Source organism: Perca fluviatilis, chromosome 2 (assembly GCF_010015445.1).
Source record: "Perca fluviatilis chromosome 2, GENO_Pfluv_1.0, whole genome shotgun sequence".
NCBI classification, from domain to species: Eukaryota; Metazoa; Chordata; class Actinopteri; order Perciformes; family Percidae; genus Perca; species Perca fluviatilis.
The window spans coordinates 2286665-2302623 of NC_053113.1; the positions used below are offsets into that span (position 1 = coordinate 2286665).

Here is a 15959-nt window from a genome sequence, read left to right on the forward strand (position 1 = left end):
CCGAGACTAGCGAACCGAGCGGTTCGGGTGTTTTTTCATGAATCGCACCACCCCTAATCGCGATATACAAAAACGGCATATCACATATTTCTATCATGCAGCCCTAATAACTACCCTGAAATAGTGTCAGATTCTGTATAGTCTCACAATATTTTCATCTGTATCTGTCATCTTTTAGTCTAATTTGTTTAATATGTAAATAGTTTTTTTCTTTCTAAATGATCTGATAATGTTGTGTAGTCATTGTTTTCACCTTCGTTTGACTAGTTTATAACTGAACCCATTATTACTAAACCTAGCCATCACGCACCGCGCTGTCACATCCTGCGCCACACACCACCACCAGTAAATTCTCAACCTGTGGGAAACACTTAGAAGAGACCGATGGCTTCCATAGTAACATGTCTGCAACCAGAAGAACTTTACCTTTATTTCGACATCAAATTAATGTATCTATTTCAAAAGGATTTTTTGGGATTTAAAGGATGACAAATACCCAGAATGTATGAAAGGTTTGTCTTATTTTAAAGTTACCATGGAATTTCTAACTGAAAGTAAAACTGAAGAGTGTGCAAATGTTTTAGTTTTTAAATTGCCAATCATTTGAATGGGGAAACTTGCCTGAAAAATGTAGAATGTTTCTGAACTTATTAAAGTTATGAAAAGTACATTTGCTTCCATAATAACATGTCTGCAACCCGCACATATTTAACTTGATTTTGTCATAAATTATTGTATGGAGTGAAAATTTTGAGTGAGAGCAAGTCCAGGGTTTAAGAAGGTTATTCACTAACCTCCACTCTCTCTCTGTTTGTCTGTTGCTATAGAAACCGAGAGGAGGAGAGGTACCCAAACGTCACCACTGTCAACACTGTGACAAATCCTTCACAAGATCTGGATATTTAAAGATTCATCAGAGAGTTCACACTGGAGACAATCTACACAGCTGTGATCAATGTCGGGCAGCTTTCATAGAAAAGAGAACCCTAATAAGACACCAGCGCATTCACACTGGAGAAAAGCCTTACAGCTGTAATCAATGTGGTAAAAACTTTTCTCAGAGTGGTCACCTTAAATGTCACCAGCGTGTTCACACTGGAGAGAAGCTGTACAGCTGTGATCAATGTGGAAAAAGTTTTACTCGTAGCAATGGCCTTAAATTTCACCGACGTGTTCACACTGGAGAGAAGCCGTACTGGTGTGAACAATGTGGGAAAACGTTTTCTCAGAGTAGTAGCCTTAAAACACATCAACGCGTTCACACTGGAGATAAACCTCACAGCTGTGATCTATGTGGGAAAACTTTTTCTAGGAGTGAACATTTAAAAAGCCACCGACGTGTTCACACTAGAGAGAAGCCGTACTGGTGTGATCTATGTGGGGAAACATTTTCTCTGAGTGGTCACCTTAAAAAACACCAGCGTATTCACACTGCCGTGTTTCCTTTAGGATTTTTTTTAGCAGTGGTGGCAGGTCCGAACCCCCCACCCCCATGAAACAGTTGTTCTCAGTTGTGATTTAACTGTATTTTTTGAGTTACTATATAGGCCAACTTTGAGATGACATATAGGCTAAGCATTCTGTAGCAAATAACAATAAACCCACTATTAATGACATTATCTTAATGCAGTGTAACTACTTCAGTGTGTAAATAATGCACCTAAAATACAAATGTTCTCCGACATGCACTTTTAACAGTGCAGCCCTATGTCTGATACCATGGGGGGCCGCCACGGTCAAATCAACATAGAGGAAACACTGCACTGCCTCGTTGTGAACATGTTTCCGAGCCAAGCTGTTTCCTCCTGCCTCCTCCTCATGCCCTGATAGCTGTGTTGTTATTTTCTGATCTTCTCTCCACATTGAAAGCTGACCAGCAGTAACTTTATCTTCTGAACAGCATGGATGTTATCCTGGCTAGGACTACACATTACACTCCCTCCCTTTGAAGGGATTTATTCCACTCAAAAAGTTAGTCTTTGCCGCCGTCATCTTGGGACAGACAACTGATCTCAAAGACTCAGAAAAAGAAAGTTGTACTGCTTTTGGAAGTTCGTGTGAAAGAAATGCTAAACTAAGCAACATGGAATAACATTTCACGGATGAAAAATGTGTTTTACAATATTATACTATTACTAAAGTGTTGAATGTATTATCACAAAACTTAACATTAATCCTTCTTTTAAAGGAACACGCCGACTTATTGGGAATTTAGCTTATTCACCGTAACCCCCAGAGTAAGACAAGTCGATACGTACCCTTCTCATCTCCGTGCGTGCTGTAACGCTGTCTGACGGCTCCAGCATTAGCTTAGCCCAGCACAGATCCTGCAGGTAACTGGTTCCAACTAACCTACTGCTCCGAATTGTGACAAAATAACGCCAACATGTTCCTATTTACATGTTGTGATTTGTATAGTCACAGCGTGTACAAAAAACAACGTAACCCCAAGTATTATATTCTTCCACCTGAGAATATAGTTCCCAGTTTGTTTACGGTTAGAAGATGGCTGTGTCTCATGTTACGTTGTTTTTTGTACACGCTGTCACTCTACAAATCACAACATGTAAATAGGAAACTATTGACCTATTTATCACTTATTCGAGCAGTAGGAACCATTCACCTGTTCTGTGATGGGCTGATTCTCACGGAGAGATGAGAAGGGTATGTATCGACTTGTCTTACTCTGGGGGTTACTTTGAATAAGCTAAATTCCCAATAAGTTGGCGTGTTCCTTTAAGCTAACATTAAGTTAAGTGACTGTCCTGATACTGAATTGAGCTAATGCTAGCTTGTGTCAGGTCATGTATGTTTTATTTGAGTGATTATTAATATCTCAGTGAGATGCTGAAAATGATGTTTGTTATGTGTGTCACTGAACAGTTCCTCGCGTCATTCCCCATAGACCCCCATGTGGAAAACTCCAGACTTTACATCAGAAATATATAAATGTTTACAGCCTGGTACAAAAAAAACAGTTTTGGTCTATGAAGCTAATTTCACACTTCATAACAACTGTTTATATAACTCACCTGTTTAAATTGTATCAAGGCTTAAATCAGCAGACTGTCACTAGCTTCAAAATAAGATGTTTAACCCATGTATAATGATTTGTTTTATTAATTTGATCTGTCCTCTTCTTAAATAAACTGAATTGAATTGAACTTTGACATTTAGTTTCTTATTATTTTACAGGTTTATTCTTTTTTATGACACTCCTATGACATCATACTTCAGTTTATCACAAACATGAAGGAAGGGTAAAAACTAATTTGAAAAGTAACTACAAAATGCATTTCCTGCAGAAAATGTTTGTGAATGCTGAAAAGCTAAATTGCTAAAGTTTAACTAGATTGCTGGCTTTAATGTGAAAGAAGGTGAAGCAGTAAGAATAATTGGAAAAGTTGGAATATTATTAATTAGTTTACATTTCTTTAACATGTTAAATAACACCAAACTGTATGATACTAAAGTGGAATATTTAAAGGTTTTCTGAAAAGCTGTCACTACACTGAATTGCTGACTTCAATGTGAAGAAGAAGGTGAAGTTGTGCAAATAATTAGCAAAAGTGGAAACTGTTCTAATTAATATGAATGTCTTTAAAATATGAATAATACTAACATTGTATGAAATATCTGTGCCACTGAACTCCTTTGTTCTGTGCTCGTTGCTGAGCAACAGTCTGCTCCGTTAGTTGCTCCTCTGTAGTTCGGTGGGCTCGGTGAGATTCGGGGCTGAAGTTGTAACGTTGCATTTTTCATTTGGTTCGGTTTGCGTCACACTGCACTTTATCAAACGCAGCAAACAGTGGAAACACACGTCACGTGGTGGAAGCAGTCGCTTGTTGATTGGACAGAATATCAGAGGGAAACTCTCCGAAATAATGAAGCTCCACTACATTTCTACCGTGTTGGCTTTTCTGGTTCTGCTTTAGTGTTTCTAATATTTTAGAGGAAGGTGAACAATGGGAGCAGCTGACAGTGTTGGCTCTATCATTAAATGTCTTTAGTTGTGTTAAAGAGGAGTTGGAGCAGAGTGGCTGTTAAAACCTAGGCCACTGTTTGGAGGGAACTGGAATCTTACTGGAAGCTGACTCGCTAGAATAGACAAGTGTATTTTAACGCTGTAAATTGGAAAAAAAAGACAGTTTCAGGCATTCACATATATTGGGGGAACTAACCTGCACACGCATTACATATGGATCTGAAAGTTATCATCCCTTAAACCAGATATTTAAGTCTGTAAACTGTGTGAAAGTTTGAAACTGCAGGCTAGTAAATGCTCTGTTTTTGGTCCACTTCCTGTGTTTGGGTCAGACCGCGTTCTCACCTAGTCTGGCTATCACCAGACCAAGCTCAATCTTTTCAGATTGAACAGGGTGAAATCAAATCACCATCAGATGGGGCTGGGTTTACCCAGTCTAGTTCTCACCTGAAGGGAACCGAACTCTAGTTCACTTGGAAGAGAACCTGTTGGTCTCTTTCATACTTTTGCTCAACTTGCTCATCAGTGTTGTTCATGAACGTGCTAAAAGAGCCTGTTCATTAAACCTTTTCAGACTGAAGGCTTTAAACATTTATCATTTTAATCTTGTTGCACACCATAATAAGACTTGTGCCTAAAATAGAAAATATATCATCTTTCAGAACCTTGAAAGCTCCATAATTTCACACTCTGAAATGTACACAGTGAGTACTTCTACTTTGAATACTTCAAGTAAGTATGTAGCCTACTTTCACTCAAGTAGACTTTCTAATGCAGGATCTTTACTTGTAACTGAGTATTTCTACACTGTGGTAGCCTATTGCTACTTTGACTTTAATCTTTAGTTTAGTTTTGTCACTTTTTGTTTCACTTTAATTCTGCTCAACCTGAGGCAGATTATTTTGATGATTAAGACATGAACATGTGTCTTCTTTGCTCTCTCTCATCTTCTCTTCAGAAACAACCGTTCAAACACAAGCTAGGAGCTACGATCACTTTTTGGCAAGTGGATATGTGCATTTTATGGATGTATTGCTTCTTAAAGAATGTATTTAAACTGGTTAAGTTCTTGTGGGCTATAATCTGTCAGATATAATTGAAATCCAGTATTTCTGAGGCAGAAACAACTTTTCAGTGCGATCACTTATTGGCAGAACAGCAGAAGCGCGTGTCCCTCCCCCCCGCTCCAGGTGACTGATGGACCGACAGGTGCTGCTGTCGGTTCACTTTCCTTCTTCAGTTGTCGGATGGAAAGTTGGAGATGTTTCCAATCAGCAGAAATCAGCTGGGACAGCCAACCAACACACACACTGGGAGTCCAACCACTTTAATTAATGTTGACTTTGTGAATATTATATCTGAACTTTTAGCTTCAGTCTTCATCACAGACTTTGGACAGTACCGAAGCCAAGTGAATGTAAAATCAATCTGAGCATCACAACTAACTGTTTTAGACACATATATGGTCATAATAATGCTCCAAAATGCTGTCAAATTGCATTTTTATTTTTAAATCATCCCATTTTCTTAAGGGGAGGAGCCCTAAACCTCCTGCCAAATATGGTCCCCCAAGTCATTTCCCAAACCTGGGGAAAAGTGCCCAGTGTAGTTAAACAGGAGGAATGAGAGGTAGAACAACAGCCTGTCAACTGCTACTGTAGATTCTGGAACAAACAATCCTTCATGTACATAGACTCTTTGTCCCAAAAAACTCTAAGGATTAATATTATTATACAATCTAATTTCATTTTACTTTGTAGTTTGAATTGAGGATTAAAAAGTATAAAATGTGTGTGCAGGGTGTGATTTATGAAAAAAACAGATGGGGTGGGGGGTGTTAAGTTAACTGACTGGAACTTGACGTGAAAGTATAAACGGAGCATCTGTTTTATATCGTTATTTATTCCATACATGTGCACGGCTCTGTTCATCTGTCTCCATCATTACACACAAGTGAACTGGCATACATGCAGTATGAGAAACTGTAATACCTCAAATATAACAACCAACACTATTACCGTAATGTATTGATAAGAGCGTTATCCAAAAATGATATTTAACACACAGATACATATTTTGGGAGGAAGACAGTGTTACAAGTTATGACACATATAAATGGGTAAAAACAACTTTCTTCAGAGTTCTCCTCATAGAATTGAATGTGAAATGTAACATATTCACAACACCCTATGTATCATCTGTTCATTCTTTTGTTAGAGAGAGAGAGACAGAGGGAGAGAGCGAGAGAGAAGTGTGAACTTTTCATTTAATAATCTTCTGCAGACGTTTTATATTCCCTGTTTGTATTTTCTGTGACTGAATGTGGTTTTAAATCTGTTGAGGTGTGTTCAGACTGAAAGCAAAGACACTGATGATGTCGTACAAAGTCAGAAAATAGAAAGCAAACTGTTTCCAGAGGACACTAAAGAATGATGGAGCAGCAGGAAACAGACCAGGTCAGATAGTAAACAGCTGATTTATTCATCTGACTTGTAGAATAACCTCAATGATTGAATTGTTTTAAATGTCTGGAAATGTGGAACAACTCAATGCAAAATGAATCAAATAAAACAAGGCCACATGCTGATTATTTGCGACTTGATTTGATTGATTTATTCTTCCTGTTGTGTCTGTGTTTAAACTCCTAATTAAAAGTGAAAGTTTCCATCCACTAAAAGTTCTGTTATTGCCGCTGACAGACTCAGATTATTATTCTAAGTGTCTGACAACATTATGGAAAGGATCCCTACAGAGATAGAGCTTTTAGTTAAAGAGTAAGATCCTTTTAGTTTAACATGAAACAGCCCCGAAATCACCATCACCAAACTCCACCAGACTCCATGTAAATAATCAGGACTTTTAGCGTGTATAGAGACAGCATATTTCCACCAGAATGCATGTAAATAATCAGGTCTTTTAGCGTGTATAGAGCCAGGATATCTCCACCAGACTCCATGTAAATAATCAGGTCTTTTAGCGTGTATAGAGCCAGCATATTTCCACCAGACTCCATGTAAATAATCAGGACTTTTAGCGTGTATAGAGCCAGCATATTTCCACCAGACTCCATGTAAATAATCAGGACTTTTAGCGTGTATAGAGCCAGCATATTTCCACCAGACTCCATGTAAATAATCAGGACTTTTAGTGTGTATAGAGCCAGCATATTTCCACCAGGCTCCATGTAAATAATCAGGACTTTTAGCATGTATAGAGCCAGCATATTTCCACCAGGCTCCATGTAAATAATCAGGACTTTTAGCGTGTATATTTCCACACACAATTTCTGTTTCTGTTCAGCATCAACTCAGTCAAATGATGTCATGTCCTCTGAGTCATAACCTTAAAGGCGTATTACACACTTTTTATGTTGTTTTTTATGTAACGTGACAGGGCTGACGGAAAACATGGGGACAGTTGTAAAACACCATTTTATCAATTAACAGTTTTCAGAATAACAAAATTATGGACAAGATAGTTAAAATTTGGCTGTTTTCAGAAGTGTTTTTAATTAAGAATAAAACACACAAGGACCTAATATTACATATTCCTTTAAAGTGCAACTCACAGAAATCACCCATTTAGTATTTGTTAGTCAGTTTTGGATTATACAAGTTTTATTCACTGTAACAATTCCAGGACAGATAATGTACGTTTCTGGTAGAATGTCCCAGTCCCTTAACAGTGGCGGTTCTACACGGAGGCATGTCGGGGGAGGCCCGTGCCTCCCTAGACATGTCCCTGGCCTCCCCTGTGCCGTGCTGACCAAATAAAAAATTATGAATTTATTATGGTCTTACCGCGCGCCAAAAGCGGAACTAATGTGCGGCTATAACGTTCTACGGGAACGGTAATTAGGGGCGCGCAACACTAGCCTAGAGCATTCAGTGGGTGACTTGACCCATTAGTCTCCAGTGGTAACGTCAATGTAACTCACCGCAGATATAACTTCATTAGATAGAGCTATGCAGCTGTCTGTACAAATGTCGGACTTCTTCAGGCACCAACACTGAAAGCGTTGGAAGAACATCAGGAGAACGCTGGTAGCAAATGCTAACCGAGCTAGCTACACTGTTAGCATCTCAGCAGCTGTTCCGTCCACTTGAAGGCATCATTGAGACCTACGATAGTCTAACGTTAACCAGACTAACGTTACATACAGTCTACGATACCACAGATATCAGCTAACGTTAATAGTTATTTAGCGTGCAGCGTGTGGTGGTGCTCGGTGAATGAGACAGCAGCTCGAGAGCAGAGGAGCTCCGAGTTCTCCTGACCGCGGTGAAGATAGTTTAATATTTGACATTCGTCGGTTTTCGCGGAAGTTACCTTCAATAGTTCCGTGTCAATACTTCGATTTCCCCCAGTTTCTGGGTATGTTGTAGAGCTTATTTAGACAGACGTTTCACACTTATTTTTAACTCAAAATCACCAAAAATGTGGACACAGTTTAAAGCACAAAGAACTGAATTTTAATCTTCATTAACTTTTTTGTTTTACAACATAGACATCTCAAACCACTTCCATTAAAGAGAGGGAGAGCCATTAAACATTTCACACTTGTTAATTAGTAAAAATAAATAAATGTAAATAAAGATGTAGGCTAAGTTACCAATAAATATGGTAGTTTCAACCATTTTCTATATTGACATCAAACCACCTGTAATATGTCTCAGACATCTTATCACAACTTTCACAGCTATTGGTTTGTGAAAGGGTAGTTAGCAAATCCCATAGCATCCTCATCAGTGACCTATAGTCTATAAATGCATATTTAAAGCTTTTCAATTCATTGGCTTGCTCAATTTTTAATATAATCACATCAAACCACCTATAATATGTCTCTGGCATCCTCTTACAACTTTCACAGCAGTTAGTTTGTGAAAAAGTCTTTGGCAAATCCCATAGAATCCTCATCAGTGACCTATAGTCTATGAATGCATATTTAAAGCTTTTCAATGCAATGGCTTGCTCAATTTTGAATAAAATCACATCAAACCACCTGCATTATGTCTCAGACATCTTTTCAAAACTTTCACAGTAGTTAGTTTGTGAAAAAGTCTTTAGCAAATCCCATAGAATCCTCATCAGTGACCTATAGTCTATAAATGCATATGTAAAGCTTTTCAATGCAATGGCTTGCTCAATTTTGAATATAATCACAATAAACCACCTGTAATATGTCTCTGGCATCCTCTTACAAATTTCACAGCTGTTAGTTTGTGAAAAAGTAGTTAGCAAATCCCGTAGCATCCTCATCAGTGACCTATAGTCTATAAATGCATATTTAAAGCTTTTCAATTTTATGGCTTGCTCATTTTTGACTATAATCACATCAAAACACCTGTAATATGTCTCTGGCATCCTATCACAAATTTCACAGCTGTTAGTTTGTGAAAAAGTCTTTAGCAAATTCTATAGCATCCTCAATGCATATTTAAAGATTTTCAATTCATTGGCTTGCTCATTTTTTTACTATAATCACATCAAACCACCTGTAATATGTCTCTGGCATCCTCTTACAAATTTCACAGCTGTTAGTTTGTGAAAAAGTAGTTAGCAAATCCCGTAGCATCCTCATCAGTGACCTATAGTCTATAAATGCATATTTAAAGCTTTTCAATTTTATGGCTTGCTCATTTTTGACTATAATCACATCAAAACACCTGTATTATGTCTCTGGCATCCTATCACAAATTTCACAGCTGTTAGTTTGTGAAAAAGTCTTTAGCAAATTCTATAGCATCCTCAATGCATATTTAAAGCTTTTCAATTCAATGGCTTCCTCATTTTTGAATATAATCACATCAAACCACCTGTAATATGTCTCTGGCATCCTCTTACAACTTTCACAGCAGTTAGTTTGTGAAAACGTCTTTGGCAAATCCCATAGATTCCTCATCAGTGACCTATAGTCTATGAATGCATATTTAAAGCTTTTCAATGCAATGGCTTGCTCAATTTTGAATATAATCACATCAAACCACCTGTAATATGTCTCTGGCATCCTCTTACAAATTTCACAGCTGTTAGTTTGTGAAAAAGTCTTTAGCAAATTCTATAGCATCCTCAATGCATATTTAAACCTTTTCAATTCATTGGCTTGCTCATTTTTTACTATAATCACATTCAAACCGCTGTCGTAATATGTGTCTCTGGCATCCTCTTACAAATTCAGCAGCTGTTAGTCTGTGAAAAAGTAGTTAGCAAATCCCGTAGCATCCTTATCAGTGACCTATAGTCTATAAATGCATATTTAAAGCTTTTCAATTCAATGGCTTCCTCATTTTTTAATATAATCACATCAAACCACCTATAATATGTCTCTGGCATCCTCTCACAACTTTCACAGCAGTTAGTTTGTGAAAAAGTCTTTGGCAAATCCCATAGAATCCTCATCAGTGACCTATAGTCTATGAATGCATATTTAAAGCTTTTCAATGCAATGGCTTGCTCAATTTTGAATAAAATCACATCAAACCACCTGCATTATGTCTCAGACATCTTTTCAAAACTTTCACAGCAGTTAGTTTGTGAAAAAGTCCTTAGCAAATCCCATATAATCCTCAATGCATATTTAAAGATTTTCAATTCATTGGCTTCCTCATTTTTTGATATAATCACATCAAACCACCTGTAAAATGTCTCTGGCATCCTATCACAAATTTCACAGCTGTTAGTTTGTGAAAAAGTCTTTAGCAAATCCCATAGCATCCTGTTCAGTGACCTATTATTATATATAAAATGCATATTTGAAGGTCATCAATTCAATGGCTTGCTCATTTATGAATAGTTTGGCATCAAACCACCTGTAATATGTCTCAGACATCCTTTTACAAATTTCACAGCCGTAAGTTTGTGAAAGTCTTTATCAAAACCTTTAGCTTCCGCATAACTGAAATTATGTCTATAACATGCATATATAAAGATTATTATTTTAATAGGTTTCTCATTTATGAATGTATTGACATCAAACCACTTGTAATATGTCTCAGACATTCTCCCACAACTTTCACAGCTGTTAATTTGTGAAAAAGTATTTAGCAAATCCCCTAGCATCCTCATCGGTGACCTATAGTCTATAAAATGCATATTAAAAGATTATCAATTTAGTAGGTTGGTCATTTTTGAATATATTCATATCAAAACACCTGTAATATGTCTCAGCCATCCGATTATACATTTCACAGCTGTTATTTTGTGAAAAAGTCTTTAGCAAATGCCTTAGCATCCACATAACTGACCTATTGACTAGGCTATAAAATGCATATATAAAGGTTAGCAATTTAATAGGTTTCTCATTTCTGAATATATAGCCATCAAACCACCTGCAATATTTCTCAGACATCTTTTTACAACTTTCACAGCTGTTAGTTTGTGATAAAGTCTATGAAGTGCATATTTAATAAAAATTATTATTTTAATAGGTTTCTCATTAATGATTATATTGATATCAAACCACCTGTAATATTTTTCAGAAATCTTTTTACAACTTTCACAGCTGTTAGTTTGTGGGGAAAAAAAACTTTGAAATACCTTATCAATATCCCTGATCTGTTGGCTATTTAATGCATGTATAAAGGTTATTATTTCAACACATTTCTCATTTCTGATGGTGGTGGCGGGGCCGAATAGGGACGGGGGTTTCATTTCCTTGTTTTGGTGCCTGGAGCATCGATGTGTGGGGCGCTGCGTTGCCGTTGGCTGGTGGCTGGATTGGACACAGTGGTTGGGGTGCTGGCAGCTGTGGAGTGTGGCTGTGTTTTCCTGTGGGGGAATCTGGCACCGGGACATGGCAGTCTGCGCTGTTCAGTTTTTTGCTGAACACAGAATTTAATATTCTGATGCGACGTGGCCTGAGTACATAAGGAGGCCCTCTAGCAAGGTAGACTTGTCTCAAAAGCACAACAGGTTAGCCTCTATGATGTGCTGTGCATTTTCTTTGTAAATATTTTTTACATAAGTCATTTTTGATAAATTGATAATCTTTAAATATGCATTTTATGGACTATAGGTCACTGATGAGGATGCTAATGGATTTGCTAAAGACTTTTTCACAAACTAACAGCTCTAAAAGTTGTGATAAGATGTCTGAGGCATTACAGGTGTTTTGATGTCAATATATTCAGAAATGAGAAAAGTGTTGAAATAATAACCTTTAAATATGCATTAAATAGCCAACAGATCAGGGATATTGATAACGTATTTTAAAGTTTTTTTTCCCCACAAACTAACAGCTGTGAAAGTTGTGATACGATGCCAGAGACATATTCCAGGTGGTTTGATGTGATTATATTCAAAAATGAGGAAGCCATTGAATTGAAAAGCTTTAAATATGCATTGAGGATGCTATAGGATTTGCTAACTACTTTTTTTTCGCAAACTAACAGCTGTGAAATTTGTGATAGGATGTCAGAGACATATTACAGGTGGTTTGATGTGATTATATCAAAAAATGAGGAAGCCAATGAATTGAAAATCTTTAAATATGCATTGAGGATGCTACGGGATTTGCTAAGTACTTTTTCACAAACTAACAGCTGTGAAATTTGTGATAAAATGTCTGAGAAATATTACAGGAGGTTTGATGTGATTTTATTCAAAATTGAGCAAGTCATTGCATTGAAAAGCTTTAAATATGCATTTATAGACTATAGGTCACTGATGAGGATGCTACGGGATTTGCTAAAGACCTTTTCACAAACTAACTGCTGTGAAAGTTCTGGGGGGATGCCTGAGACATATTACAGGTGGTTTGATGTGATTATAGTAAAAAATGAGCAAGCCAATGAATTGAAAAGCTTTAAATATGCATTCATAGACTATAGGTCACTGATGAGGATTCTATGGGATTTGCCAAAGACTTTTTCACAAACTAACAGCTGTGAAAGTTCTGGGAGGATGCCTGAAACATATTACAGGTGGTTTGATGTGATTATAGTAAAAAATGAGCAAGCCAATGAATTGAAAAGCTTTAAATATGCATTTATATACTATAGGTCACTGATAAGGATGCTATGGGATTTGCTAAGGACTTTTTCACAAACTAACAGCTGTGAAATTTGTGAGAGGATGCCAGAGACATATTACAGGTGGTTTGATGTGATTATATTCAAAAATGAGGAAGCCATTGCATTGAAAAGCTTTACATATGCATTTATAGACTATAGGTCACTGATGAGGATTCTATGGGATTTGCTAAAGACTTTTTCACAAACTAACTACTGTGAAAGTTGTGAAAAGATGTCTGAGACATAATACAGGTGGTTTGATGTGATTATATTAAAAATTGAGCAAGCCAATGAATTGAAAAGCTTTAAATATGCATTTATAGACAATAGGTTACTGATAAGGATGCTACGGGATTTGCTAACTACTTTTTCACAAACTAACAGCTGTGAAATTTGTCAGAGGATGCCAAAGACATATTACAGGTGGTTTGATGTGATTATATTCAAAAATGAGGAAGCCATTGAATTGAAAAGCTTTAAATATGCATTGAGGATGCTATAGAATTTGCTAAAGACTTTTTCACAAACTAACAGCTGTGAAATTTGTTATAGGATGCCAGAGACATATTACAGGTGGTTTGATGTGATTATATTCATAAATGAGGAAGCCATTGAATTGAAAAGCTTTATATATGCATTTATAGACTATAGGTCACTGATGAGGATGCTACGGGATTTGCTAACTACTTTTTCACAAACTAACAGCTGTGAAATTTGTGGGAGGATGCCAGAGACATATTACAGGCGGTTTGATGTGATTATATTCAAAAATGAGGAAGCCATTGAATTGAAAAGCTTTAAATATGCATTTTAAATGCTATGGGATTTGTTAAAGACGTTTTCAGAAACTAACAGCTGTGAAAGGTGTGGGAGGAGGCCTCCAAAATTTTTTTTTTTTTTTTTTTTTTTTTTTTTTTCCCCTTTTTTTTTTCATTCATAAACTATAGGTACTGATAAGGATGCTACGGGATTTGCTAACTACTTTTTCACAAACTAACAGCTGTGAAATTTGTGAGAGGATGCCAGAGACATATTACAGGTGGTTTGATGTGATTATATTCAAAAATGAGGAAGCCATTGAATTGAAAAGCTTTAAATATGCATTGAGGATGCTATAGAATTTGCTAAAGACTTTTTCACAAACTAACAGCTGTGAAATTTGTTATAGGATGCCAGAGACATATTACAGGTGGTTTGATGTGATTATATTCATAAATGAGGAAGCCATTGAATTGAAAAGCTTTAAATATGCATTGAGGATGCTATAGGATTTGCTAAAGCCTTTTTTTTCGCAAACTAACAGCTGTGAAATTTGTTATAGGATGCCACAGACATTTTACAGGTGGTTTGATGTGATTATATTCATAAATGAGGAAGCCATTGAATTAAAAAGCTTTAAATATGCATTTATAGACTATAGGTCACTGATGAGGATGCTACGGGATTTGCTAACTACTTTTTCACATACTAACAGCTGTGAAATTTGTGAGAGGATGCCAGAGACATATTACAGGTGGTTTGATTTGATTATATTCAAAAATGAGGAAGCCATTGAATTGAAAAGCTTTAAATATGCATTTTAAATGCTATGGGATTTGTTAAAGACTTTTTCACAAACTAACAGCTGTGAAAGTTCTGGGAGGATGCCTGAAACATATTACAGGTGGTTTGATGTGATTATAGTAAAAAATGAGCAAGCCAATGAATTGAAAAGCTTTAAATATGCAGTCATAGACTATAGGTCACTGATAAGGATGCTACGGGATTTGCTAACTACTTTTTCACAAACTAACAGCTGTGAAATTTGTGAGAGGATGCCAGAGACATATTACAGGTGGTTTGATGTGATTATATAAAAAAATGAGGAAGCCAATGAATTGAAAAGCTTTAAATATGCATTGAGGATACTATAGGATTTGCTAAAGACCTTTTCACAAACCAACAGCTGTGAAAGTTGTGATAAGATGTCTGAGACATATTACAGGTGGTTTAATGTCAATATATTCATTAATTAGAAAATGGTTGAAACTACCATATTTATTGGTAACTTAGCCTACATCTTTATTTACATTTATTTATTTTTACTAATTCACAAATGTGAAATGTTTAATGGCTCTCCTTCTCTTTAATGGAAGTGGTTTGAGATGTCTATGTTGTAAAACAAAAAAGTTAATGAAGATTAAAATTAGTGGAGTTGCAAACGTTTCCTAAGTATTTATTTGGACAGACATTGGGTTATTTGGAAATAAACTTGTGTCCACATTTTTGGTATGTTTTTTAAAAATAAGTGTGAAACGTCTGTCTAAATAAGCTCTACAACATACCCAGAAACTGGGGAAATCAAAGTATTGACGGGACGAAGCTATTGGCAACGTAACACCGGAAAACCCGAACGATTACAAACATTAACGCCTATCATTTGACGGCGGGTTTACATTTGATATAATTAATGTCGGAACAAAGCGTTGTGTGATGAAAAAACATTAGTTGTGTGTTAAATATCATTTTTGGATAACCGCTCATACATACATTACATTAGATAATAGTGTTGGTTGTTATCTTTGAGGTATTACAGTTTCTCATACTGCATGTATGCCATGTATGCCAGTTCACTTGTGTGATGGAGACGGATGAACAGAGCCGTGCACATGTATGGAATAAATAACGATATAAAACAGACGCTCCGCTTATACTTTCACGTCAAGTTCAAGTCAGTTAACTTAACACCCCCCCATCCGTTATTTTCACAAATCACACCCTGCTCACACATTTTATACTTTATAATCCTCAATTCAAACTACAAAGTAAAATCAAATTAGATTTTATAATAATATTAATCCTTAGAGTTTTTGGGACAAAGAGTCTATGTACATGAAGGATTGTTTGTTCCACAATGACAAAACTATCATATCTGCAGAGGGTCAGTTACTGGCTTGTAAGAGAACTAAAATCCAAACTTTAAG

The 15959-nt window shown here is 36.4% G+C and overlaps 2 protein-coding genes across 4 annotated transcripts in view; both read left to right on the forward strand.

Annotated features, from left to right (window-relative positions):
• LOC120571187 (zinc finger protein with KRAB and SCAN domains 8-like) overlaps positions 1-2240 on the forward strand; it is a 25495-nt gene extending 23255 nt beyond the window's left edge. Inside the window, exon 4 of the mRNA XM_039819951.1 lies at positions 828-2240. Coding sequence (XP_039675885.1) covers positions 828-1496 — 669 coding nt within the window. The 3' untranslated portion in view covers positions 1497-2240. The remainder of the gene's footprint in view (positions 1-827) is intronic.
• Positions 1-15959, forward strand: part of LOC120571101 (zinc finger protein 664-like) — a 416820-nt gene that overhangs the window by 162306 nt on the left and 238555 nt on the right. The gene's annotated exons all lie outside the window — the stretch shown is intronic.